This window comes from Poecilia reticulata, linkage group LG8, assembly GCF_000633615.1.
Source record: "Poecilia reticulata strain Guanapo linkage group LG8, Guppy_female_1.0+MT, whole genome shotgun sequence".
NCBI classification, from domain to species: domain Eukaryota; kingdom Metazoa; phylum Chordata; class Actinopteri; order Cyprinodontiformes; family Poeciliidae; genus Poecilia; species Poecilia reticulata.
In genome coordinates this window covers 24,409,343-24,421,028 of record NC_024338.1, presented here as the reverse complement: position 1 = coordinate 24,421,028, position 11,686 = coordinate 24,409,343, and the positions used below count along the sequence as shown (strand labels likewise).

The window sequence follows — 11,686 nt, the reverse complement described above, 5'->3', positions numbered from 1 at the left end:
GTTTATATTTTAAATTATTTGTTTTATTTAGGGGAAAAAACAAAGATCATTTGTTTTTTGAGAACAAATTATCTTTTTCAGTGACAATCTGTAAACATAATACAATTTTGTAGATTTCTCATTGAGCTTATAACTTCCATTTTTCTGTTGCAATGTTTTCAAATATTCTTGTGTGTAGTTAAAAATCACCCTGTCTATTTTACACTGCATATTCAAATGAGCAACATTATTAAACCAACACAACGTGGCTATAGATGGATTAGCAAGAAAATTAAGAAAAACTTGCAAAGTCTCATAACCTAGAACTAAATATAGAGCAAACAATTCTGTAAAAATGTTTAACCTACATGCGAAAATCCCATGCGTGGTGGAAAATTAACACTAAATGTTCCTCATGGTTAAATGTGGTGATGGCAGCATCATACTGTGTTGTTCTTCAACTTGAGCAGGAACTCTGGTCTGAGTCTGTGATGCGATGGATTCATCTAAATCAAAACAATACGATTCTGGAAGAAAACCTGGAACCTAAATGGTCCTAAAATGCAGTCAGAGCTACAACTGAATGGTTCTGTTTAAACCTTAATGGGACTCAATGACTCTGCAAAAGACCACATTTGCCCACTTGCTGAAATTCTGGGTATTTCTGTTTTTTGGTTTTAGATATCCGTGTCACTCAGCCCATTTCTAAATTGCTCGAAGAAATATTTCAAATTTTAGTGATGCAGCCATAAAGGTGCTTCTCTGACTGGTCAATGTAACCAAGCAATTGCAGCTGGGAATCAGATACAGGGAGTTATCCCCCCCACCACTTCCTGTTAGCAAACTCACCCCACTGAGGCACATAAAAGAAATTAAAGACTAGAAACAGAGGAAAAAAAAGACAAAAAGAGAAAGCTACAAAAAAAAGAGAAGTGGATGTGATACCATCTGTTTGTTATTCTGCTTTTCTTTCCCAAGCTTGTTATCGTTCCTCATTTCCTGCTGGACGACAAGTAAATAATTCACATGTATACATGTACCAACACTGAGACCGGGCCTCCCCATCTTGCCTCAGTTTTGGCCTCAGTTTCAAAGCTATTTCCCAGTCAGCGGAGCCTCCAAACGACGTGTAGAGAAAACAAACCCAATGTTCCCCCGGCATTCTGCATCGCAGAGACGGACGGACAAAAAAGACAAAAAAAAGAAGAAAAAAGGAAAGAGTCAGAAGCAGTTTTCAGAGTAAGATATTCCATCATGCACATGATTCTGCAGTCTCCTGCCTACATCGATCCAAACCCAGAACAATGCATCTCTTCAGTCGGGCTCTGACTTCACTCCCAGGGGAGGCAGCTCGGCGGTTGTCTCAATTATTTATTTTTTCCCCTGCTGCTGCTCTCGGGGGAATTGCTGGGGATTGGAGTACAGATCGTAAAAAGTGCTCACACTCTTTTCCTAATCACATCAGGAAGATGAAGGAATGCAATGAGAAACCCCCCCCCCAAAAAAACAAGTCCCTGCTGGGTTGTTAGCATAATGGTCACGAAGGCTGACTCAGAAGATGATGAGATGTTCTAGAACTTGATGTGATTTACTTCATAATTTTCAGATTAACACTCTCGAAGCACCTTGGGTTTCCAAACCACTTGTCTGCTCTTGCTGATTCTCCAGATTGGATCGGATACAGTATATCTTTACTGACTGATGCATAGAAGTTCAGCCCCCGCAGGAACTCCCACATTTCAGGGATAATTAAGCGCGAGTGCTTCACCTCCCCTCCCGCCGCCTCTGAAAACCTTCATCCTTCACAACACCACCTCTCACAAGGTCAAAGCAAAAAGCTGTCAAGTGTCTCTTGACAGACATCCACACACACCCTCTGTTTCCTCCTCAAGTGTCCAAGAATCTGTCCAGCATCCCAAAGCTGCGCTCCAGGTACCGGGGCAGCAGGTGGAGAAAAGAGCGAGGGTGGCCCACCTATCCCTAAAACCCCGCAGGACCCATCAGAGGGGTGACCTGGCTCTACCCTAAACCCCGATGGAATGTGTGGATTTGACTGAGAGCTGTAACCAAAGAGCACTCTCTCCCATCTTTAAGCCCATAATGGAGCCACTTCCTGCTGATAATCACTTTGTTGTGATCTCTCTCTTTAGTCACTTCATCTTGACTTGCAGAAAATGAGAATAGGGAATATCCTTTTATGGTTTCACTTTGTTTTCTATTTACTCTATTTCACACTTGTTTCAGCTCATCAGCTAAGTTTTAATATCAGACTAAGTTAACCAAATAACCGTTTGAAAACTAAAAACAAAACCTGTCTAAAATAAGCTGTCGCCATGTGAAAACCTTATCAGCCACCTTATTAATTTTAACCAGCCACGTCCAGGTTTAAGAAATCACTTAAAATTAACCTGTCCGACGACATGAAGTAGGCTGACAGATGTCAAAAAGCAGCCCAACATGCTTCAAGAACAGATGAGAAACAGAGTCTGCAAGAGGCTAGAAATGTTGAAGAAATGTTTAATACTTTGGGACTCCAGGACTCCAGAGCGAGTGGAAACATGAATCAGTGGTGAATCTTCAAAGCGGCGTATTGTCTACCAAAATGACTCAAAGAGAAAGTGAGCAAAACCCCAGCTAATGTTTTCCAAAAAAATAACGTTGATCCCAAAGACTGACGGGAAAATATGGAACTGATAAGACAAAGGTGGGACTTCTTTGTCTAAGGCTGCGTTACTTTTTCAGGACTATCTCATAGGAAATCATGAAGGAGTGTGCACATCCATCAGGTTTTGGTTAGGAGAATGAGATGATTCATAAATAAATAAATAAAGATTCTGGAGTGGCCTAGCCAAAGTCCAGACTTAAATACAGTTGCAGATGCTTTTGCACAGCCTTCATGGTTGAATTAAAACAATCCTGGAAAAGAGAGGAGGGCATAGTTCCTCCACATTGACATAAAAAAACTCAACCCCACTTATTAGGTTTAGGGAGCAACCTTTCTGGAAAGCTTTTGTTTCCCCTGAAGAAATCACTATTTTAACAGAACTTTATACAGTAAAGGTAAAGGTAATTTTATTTTTTATAGCACATTTTCAGCAACAAGGCAATACAAAGTGCTTATAGTAGTAGATAATATATTCTACTCCAATGCCACACTGTGGATTTTATCAGTAAATCAAAATGGAGTTTAACATTCTCACAGAAGCCTAAAAAATGGGATTCATGGTCTGGTCTAAGTTCTTATGGATTCTGCCTATAAATAAATAAATAAATAAATAAATAAATAAGAAAGTGATCATCATCTGTTAGATTTTTGCTCCAGAGCCACCATAACAGAAGAGTTCAGTATCAAACCGGATCATATCCGCTGGGCGTATTTTACTGAACCAGCTTACTTCAGTCCCTTTTATGAGGAGCTTTAATAGCTGCTGTCTGACACTTGGATATACAGCTTAACCATAGCAACTCATGACCTGGGCAAATGAAACGTTGTTTTGATTAGAACTAAGTTTCCACGAAGACGTTTTGAAGTGTATTAGAAAAAACAGTAAAAAAATAAATAAAATTAAAGTTTGAATCCAGAGATGGCAGACCTTGATGACAGAATGGGTTTCTGTCAAATAAAACCTAAAATATTTTTGTTTTTGTAATGCAGGTCCTCCATTGAACTCCATAGTACGTATTTTAGAGTACACTTGTGCCTGCATCGGCAGCTTCTACTAAAGACAAGAATGCCAGAAAAAGTCTTTCCTGATCCCAGAGGTTGGATCAKAGCTGCTACTGCTTTTATGGCCTCCAATAATAACAACAATAAAAGCACCAAAGACCTTCTGTAATTATTTTTTAAAAGCAGCAGCGGTGCTGTTTTCAGAGCAGCTACCTGGGCAGGGGGTCGAGGGATTACATGAGCCTCAGTTAATCGTTAGCATGATGCGTGCGAAACAGCTTCGCAGTACGGCCCATAAAGTAGGAAGGAGTTTCTCTCCTGGAATCTAAGTGCTTTTTGAGCTAAGTTTGGTGTGGTTGCCATAGGAGTTGCAGTGTGTTGAGGAAAATCTCTGTTTAACCCTCTTGTGAAACTGCCTCCAGRCACGTTTGGTGCTGATGCTGGGGACAAAAAGCAACCAAATTGGATTCTCAGAACGTCTTTGAATCCAACCGTTTCCAGTCTCTTTGCCCCATTCTGTTTTTCAGCTAAGTCATCTTCGTTCGTCTTAGCTTAGAAATCTTTTTCTTAATCCCGTACATCACCACCATCATTACAACCACCTCGGTTGCACTCGATTTAAAGTCCAAAAATGTATGCCTATACTATAGCAAGTGAAAGACAAGTAGAATGAAAGGTAAGAAGGTGGAAGCCACACTTGTGAATTGGAGTAATCATGAGCTTATAGTCTCCAAATAAACCACCGAGGTCAGCTTTGTGTGCCCCCTCTGAGCTCGTCTGTCATGTATGGATGTGAAGATGGCATTTCATTGGGTTTGTGGACAATCCCTTTTGCCTGTGCTGCATTTATTGCATCCTCAGGAACGCTCTCCCATGAACTCTACATCTTCTCTTTTACCCTCCGTATTTGGTTGCTTCTTGTTTGTTTTGATGACTTCTCTTGATCCAAAATTTTGCAAACTGTTATGTATTTATTATGAATGTGTCCTTGTATATGTTTCATTCTATGAAGCACTTATTCCAGGGCCAGATAATGTAAGGCAATACTGGTCCACAACTTTCCCATTGGCCCTGGCAAAAGAGCTTGCTACCATAACGTCTGGACTCTACTTATAGACTTCTAATTTTCCTCTGTCCCCCTGAGACTCCACCGAGACAGGGCAGCTCTGTGCCCTCTTTGCCATTTCCACATCGTCCTGTCCCAGCTTTGATGTTCGCCCCGCCAAGGACCTGATTTGTGGGTTAGCCATGTCCTCCCCTGTACTAGCCTCCGAACTCACCCGATGCCCGGACACACTGGGAGTTCCCAGAGTTTCGTTGGAGGGGGGGAGGGGGGGGGGGATTTGGGTCAGACCACCGCAGAGTCGGGGAGACCCCTGTCTTCCTCCTCGCCGGTTCCCATCGCTCCCAACACAACGCACACATGTTGAAAAGGTCAGGTCTTGATAGACAACAGAGCACCGGCAATTACACTGCTATTTCTTAGAGGCTGGAAGTCCCCTGTTTCATGTGCGAGAAAGTGTATGTGTGTGTGTATGTGTGTGTGCAGTAAGAAAGAGTTGTTTTTTTTTTCTTCACTCAGAGAATAAAGAGGCAGTGTTTTAAGGGGAAAATGAGCTGGGACAGGGGGAACGGGTAGCTGCTTGCAGGGACTTGTGCCCACATTGCTTCATGTCTGTCTGTCCAGTTAAAGAAATTGGTAAATGTGCATGAGGGAATGGAGGTGTGTAAATGTGTAAAGTTTCCCAAATGTAGCCTATATGGAAGTGTGAGAGAACTGAAATCCCTTAAATAATTCTGTTTGACTGAAACTTGCTGCCTGAGGCTTTCTATACTTTTGTGGTCRAGAGTCCATTTCTATGTGCCTAATGGGACTTAGATGGTGACTCAGCAATGAAATAAAGAATGCTTTGCAAAAATATTCATGCAGCTTGAACTATAAGCAAAACTGGTCTATTCAAACACATAAATATGTTTAGATCTAAACCATCCCCTTGCAGCTCTGTCTGTCTATCTATCCAGTCTCAAGTCTTTTGCAGCCTTCATCAGGTTTGTCCTGTATTTAACTCCATCCATCCTCAGATCAACACAGAGATCAACAAGTTTCCTCTTCAGGCAGAAGACATCATCCACTGCATGATGCTGCTGCTGCTACCATGTTTCATTATGCACCTGGGTCCACAGTGTTAGTTTTTTGGTGCTTTGCATTCCTCCATCTCTGCAGCTCCTCTAGAGTTACCACAGGTGTCTTAGCTCTTTCTTTAACAATGCTCTGCCTTAGTTTAGGTGGACTGTAATGTCTTTTTTCAGGCTTAGAGTTGTCGTATACTCWCAGTTTTCTGATGATCTTGAGATAAGAAATATCTGCTCCAAATTTCTCCACAACTTTCTTCTGGACTTGTTTGTTCGCTGTGTTTCTCGGTCTTTGTGATGCTGTTTAATCAGTTATGTTCTCTAATAAAACTCTGATGCCTTCACAGAGCAGCTGGATTCATACTGAGACAATACACACACACACACACACACACCTATACACACACACGCACACACACCTACACACACGTGCGTCTCCATTTCCTAATTCGTTGAGTTTTGATCTGAATCTGATGTTTGTTTTAGGTATTATTGGTGCCATGTAAAGGGGACTGGTAATGTATGCTACAGTTTTGAAAATATTTGTTTAGAAACGTTGCGTATCTTTTTAATTTAAGTCCACACTTTGGGTCAACTTTGTGTTTTTGTGACACATAAAATCTACAGACTACAATAAAATTTAGGGCTGCAATAGGACAAAATGTGAAAAACCTTACACAGCRTTGTGTTTACAGCTTCTCTTTCCCACTGACCAAGTATAGTTCTCAAAGGATACATTTAATCAAGAATGTCAGAGTGAAAAAAAAAAAAAATCATGTCAGAGTTATGACAAGACCAGACCCYGCTTTGACAGATCTGGAGGTCGCACAGAGAGGATGCCATGGTCCCCTAACAACTAAAGTGTGCTGCTGTAACGTGTAATGTGTTGCAGATGGAAAGCTGCCTCACATACCTTGCTTGCACCAACGTCTCTGTACGTTTATGTGTGCATGTGGTGTCATTTTTTTTTATGTTTTTTTTTTTTTTCATCCATGTGGCCAATTTGACGACTGTATTGTGGCTTATGAAAGAGCAGCCGAGTACTGTGCCCCAGAATGGCTGCACACCTAGAGCGCCTTGAAGGAAACGAGTTCGGAGGGTTACAGAGAGGCCCCACAGAGCAATGCATTCAKGTTGCAGTGCATGTTAGACATATTAAGTCCCTTCAATGGTTTCTAGTAATTGTCCCTATAAAAGAGCAGCTGTATCCAAAACCAACTGCAAACGCGGCTGCTGCACCTTTACTGTCTCCGATAYTCAACAATAATTTAAATAAGGCTGTGTGTTTGCTTATGAGTACAGAGGTTGCCCTGGATATGCACTCTGCTCTGGATAATTTCCAAGTCCAATCTATATTACGGCCAGCGTGTGGAATGCACCTTTGCTCCTGGAAAATCTCACCTGAATGACTTAAGCTTGTGTGCGTGTGCTTTTGAACGTGCACATGAGTAACCTACCCATAAACGGTACCACCGCTCCTAATTTGTACATTACAGGAGCTCTTGTAATGTAGTTCCAAACTACAAAACATCAAACCACTAATGACATCAACCTTGTCATCATGGACAGTGATGAACTGGCAACGGCTCGAGTTAGTAAGCTCTGCCCTGGGGAGGAGGGAAGGAATCACTCAGTAGTTTACAAAGGGCCTGACTCACGCTCATGATACAGCTGGGTGGTTCTCGAGGTGGAGCGGGGGACACCAGGTTAAAATCTGTGTTTGTTTCTCTGTTGCAAAGCAATCCAGTCTGAAATCCACTTGGCTGTTGTCGTCAGAAGGTGTTGTAGACTGGGGATGCCCTGTGGAAAACATTTAACAACTTTCTATGGAGGGAAATATCACAGTTAGAGCCATAAAACAAGTCAGGGACACRAGGCTATCAGTTCATGGAGTTTCTATTGTCAGTCCTGCTATCTTTTTATGATTTTCTGGCACACTGAAGTGTGAGATTCCTTGCTTTCGTTGCCAGGTCAGAGTTCAAGCTACAACGAAGCCCATGATAATTATGTTTTTGTCATCACAACTACTATGACGGGTCACAAAACGTTTAGCAAAGCATTTAAAACACACACACTACTTTTTTTTTCATGGTGGAAGAGTGACGCAAACACAGAATTGYACATATACAACAATCAGCATCTACCTGATGAGTAAATGGGAAGTTACGCAGGATTTGAAAGTGCAATGAACCCGGACTACTGGAAGGAAAACAGACTCACACTATGATGATGCTGCTGCCCACTATGACTGACAGCTGGCTGGTTCTTAGACCAACAGTCTAAGAACAAGTCTAAGACAAATCAAGAGCCCATTGACTTTTGATTTGTCAGTGCRCTGCTAAAATTTCAGTCATACCTARAGGCGTGGATTTTGGAGATTCTTTATTGGAAGGCAGAGTTAAAAATATGTTTCAACTTTGGACGGGAGACATCTTCCAGTTTTATATATCACGAATAAAAACCATCCATTTTCAGTTTCAGTATTTAAAGTTCATCGTATCTTGTGGATGTTAGAACAATCTAAGCGCAATCCAAATCTTTCTTGATTTCTACTAAATACAAAACTAACTGGAGAGGGCACTCTAATACCAAATAAAATCCTTCTTTTGGTCTTTGATGATAAGAATAAAAAATWTGATGTAAAAAAAAATGATTGTCAAGATCTCTCAAGAATGGAAATAGATGAATCWAGCTGTCAGATCGCCCAGACTAAAAGGCTCACGTCAGCTCTCCAGAGGCTATGCAACTCATATCTAACGCATTCTTCAAAAATGTTCCCCTGTTTTCTTTTCTCTCAATCACTGGGAACTATGTGTGGCCCGGGGGGCAAAACGGGAGTCATCACCTCACTCCCAACGTCTTCTCTGCAGTCTTTATGGCTCTATTTACTGTGCAGCAGCATCTATAAAGTCATTTAATGGGGTTAATGTTGTTAGGTACACAGGCCTCAGTTGCCAGTAAACATGTTGCTTATTAGCTCACACAGAAGAGAGAAAAAGAAGGAGAGAGATCCTTCTGTTTTTGTTAAACATATCTCTCCTCTCTCGAGATTATGTTCCTTACCTTAAAGAATAATGCATCAGAAGTTTTCTCTATCTTTTATCTGCGCCACGTGTATGTGTCTTAAATTTAGGAATAAACCATTTCGAGCAAAATGAATATGTTAACATCACAGAGCAGCCTGTTGCCATAGCATTTGTGTACTCCACGCAYACTAAGCCAGCCTTCTTAAAAGGAAACATGCACCTCAGGAAAGGCGGTTCAGTTGCAACAACTTGTCATGAATTACTTCAGCAGAGGGAATTCCACTGTAAAAATATTTGATTCATTTTATGACACCAAACGAGCTCAACTGGCCTATTAAAACGGTTGCATTAATTGCCATACCATCTGCTGGAGTGATTTCTCTTTGCAGGATTTCCAGCCACAACAGCCTCCAGGTTTTGAGCGAACAAGGTGTAGGCTGGACCACCTGGTCGGCTGACCCGTAGCTCCCTGCCGATCGTCACCTCTGGCTGATAATGTGTCTGCAAGCTCTCTGTCTGCCTGCGTCTCTGCTCCTGCATGCATGTCTCCTCCGTGATGACCCTTGGGCTTTATTCCCAGACCTCCCAGTACAGGACGAGAGACCCCGAGCGAGTTAGGACCAGTTGGTTGTGAATCTGCATGTTTGGCAGGCAGAAGCTCCCGGCGTCCAGAAATCTCATGTAATCAAGAAAGTAAAGTTTTTTGATTTTTTTCCCCCCACGTTTAGTTAAATTATAACCTCAAACATGAAGGTATTTTATTGAAATTGTATATTTTATCGCGTAACTCTGATGGTGCAGGACAATGATGTGGTTTTCAAAAGTTACACAAATAAGGTTAAAAAAAGAAAGAAATTTCAGACTTATTTATTCTGTTGTGAAATTAATGCAACAACTGCTGTCAAAGGTCACCTGACAGGTCGAGGCAAGAAGATGGGGAGAAGCTTAAAGGCTAAACATGTTTTAACTTCACAGGTAGCACTGCTCAGTCCATCCTCAAAAAYGGAAATAATTTATGACACAACTGCAACCCCAAGTAAACAGAAATTGTGAAAAGGTAATTCTGAAGGAACWGCAGTAATCAAATTATGAGWTAACATGTTTTTCTTGTATTTTTTTTTWAATCTAGCTTTTATGGACAACTRGCAAAAAAGGCCATTGCTGAATTATTCAATCATCATGCAGTAAATAAACACAGTACATGCATATAATTCAAAGCAATAATGACTGATCTTTCTGAATTGCAGGGAAACAAATGCCAYCTTAAATGCCCATTTCTGCCGTGAAAACTCGCGGTGGCAGCATGATGCTGTGGGTACGTGTATATTCTGCACACAAAGAAACTGGTGAGACCTGATCAAAAACTGCATCATGGACTGTTGAGGCTTTACTTCAAAAAGTATTTTCAGAAAGATGTTCTTTTCATTTGACAATGAAGCTCTGCTTCTGGCGTGTCTGTCAYAAAAACCCGCTAAATTAAGCCAAATAAACAGAGAAACCCAGAAAGCTCTAGTCATGAGTCATGACCATCAGCTGGAAATATGATTCACCGCGATGTCCTTTAGACAAAGCATCCGGAGCGACTTATCTATTATTTGCAGAAAGATAAACCCAGAGCATCCTACTTCTTCTTAATCCAGTTATCAATCCGTGTAGTGCTGGGTAATGAGATGAAGGAAATGTCTTTGAAAAATGGATCTATTTTCTAGTATTCTTGTAAATAAAAGCGGACTACACACCAAATCTGTGAAGGGCTCTCGTTTTTTTTTTTTTTTTTTTTTTTTTTTCAAAGGATATAGACACTCATGCACTCGCTCACACAGGATGGAGGGGGGAGGCGGTAAGAGGGGCATGGGGACGGATCTTGGAGTTTTAAGTCATCAGCCAACCAGCTCCCCTTGCTGAATGGATGCACGATCACCCAAACGCGAGGGGAGGCGCAATGGGCACAGAGCTGCTGGCTCTCTATATTCAGCGGCTCAGAGGCGCTCTGACACCATTCACTCCAGAGTCCTACACGTCCAAGGACCTGCGCGCAGACACGCTCTGAACAGCCCGTCACGGACGCCTTTCTCCATTGAAGATTTCCTTAGGGCATCTTTTGGATTATTTTTCATTCAAGACTTTCAGAACAGAGAAAAAGCAGTGCGCTTTCACTTGTCCTCAGAGACAAGCAGCTGTTTTTTATGTGTGGTTTCTCATTGCATTGGGTCAAAGTGTGAAGTCTTTTTTTTTTTTTTTTTTTGCTAAGGTGAAGGACAAGTGCAATGTGCGCTTGACTTGTTTATTGGATTTGCCTCACGCGTGCGTAAGGAAGGTATATGCTGTGCTGGAGCGCAGGGCTTTTTTCCAAGAGGACGCAGCTCAATGTGAATAAAAAAGAAGACTGCTAAGCCCGAGAGTTTCAAGCAAGTACAAGCAGCGCGTCTGGCCGAGCTGCTCTGACTACACCGTTTCCCCCCCTGAGGGGATGGTTGTGGATCCTCTGGAGCCAGGAGCGACTCAGGGGCTCCTACGCGGCAGCACATTTTTCGTGTTTGAGGGAGACTTTACAGTAAAAGGAGATGAGAGCCACAATTTGCTGCTTCCTGCTGTGGACGACGTACCTGCTGGCCACTGCTGAGGTAAAGTGACCAGATTCAGCCAGGTTTAAAAAAAAAAAAATTCCAATTAGAGTGCAAAGGTCCTCTCCTGAAGGGCCACACAAACATACACATAACACTGAAACGCGGTGTTTAATTTAAACTCCGTACGAATGAGGTTTGAATTAAAGCCTRTGCAAAGAAAATCAAAACAATAAAACCACCAAGATGATTTGAGGCAGCTTCTCTCACAAGTGCGCGTCTCAAAGTAAACACCGCTGCATGCGCTTGGACGCACA

The 11,686-nt window shown here is 41.9% G+C and overlaps 1 protein-coding gene across 5 annotated transcripts in view; it reads left to right on the top strand.

The window, feature by feature from the left end:
- The first annotated feature begins 10,746 nt into the window (after positions 1 to 10,746).
- Positions 10,747 to 11,686, top strand: part of pdgfab (platelet-derived growth factor alpha polypeptide b) — a 21,923-nt gene continuing 20,983 nt past the window's right edge. For 2 of the 5 annotated variants that reach the window (XR_534314.2, XR_534313.2), the window contains exon 1: positions 10,751 to 11,429. Coding sequence is in view for 2 of the 5 variants with exons in the window: in XM_017306435.1 (XP_017161924.1) it covers positions 11,370 to 11,429 (60 nt within the window). In the remaining 3 variants the exon portion in view is untranslated. Of the gene's footprint in view, positions 11,430 to 11,686 lie in introns of all 5 variants that reach the window. The other 3 variants (XR_534315.2, XM_017306435.1, XM_008416717.2) reach the window with 3 other exon arrangements.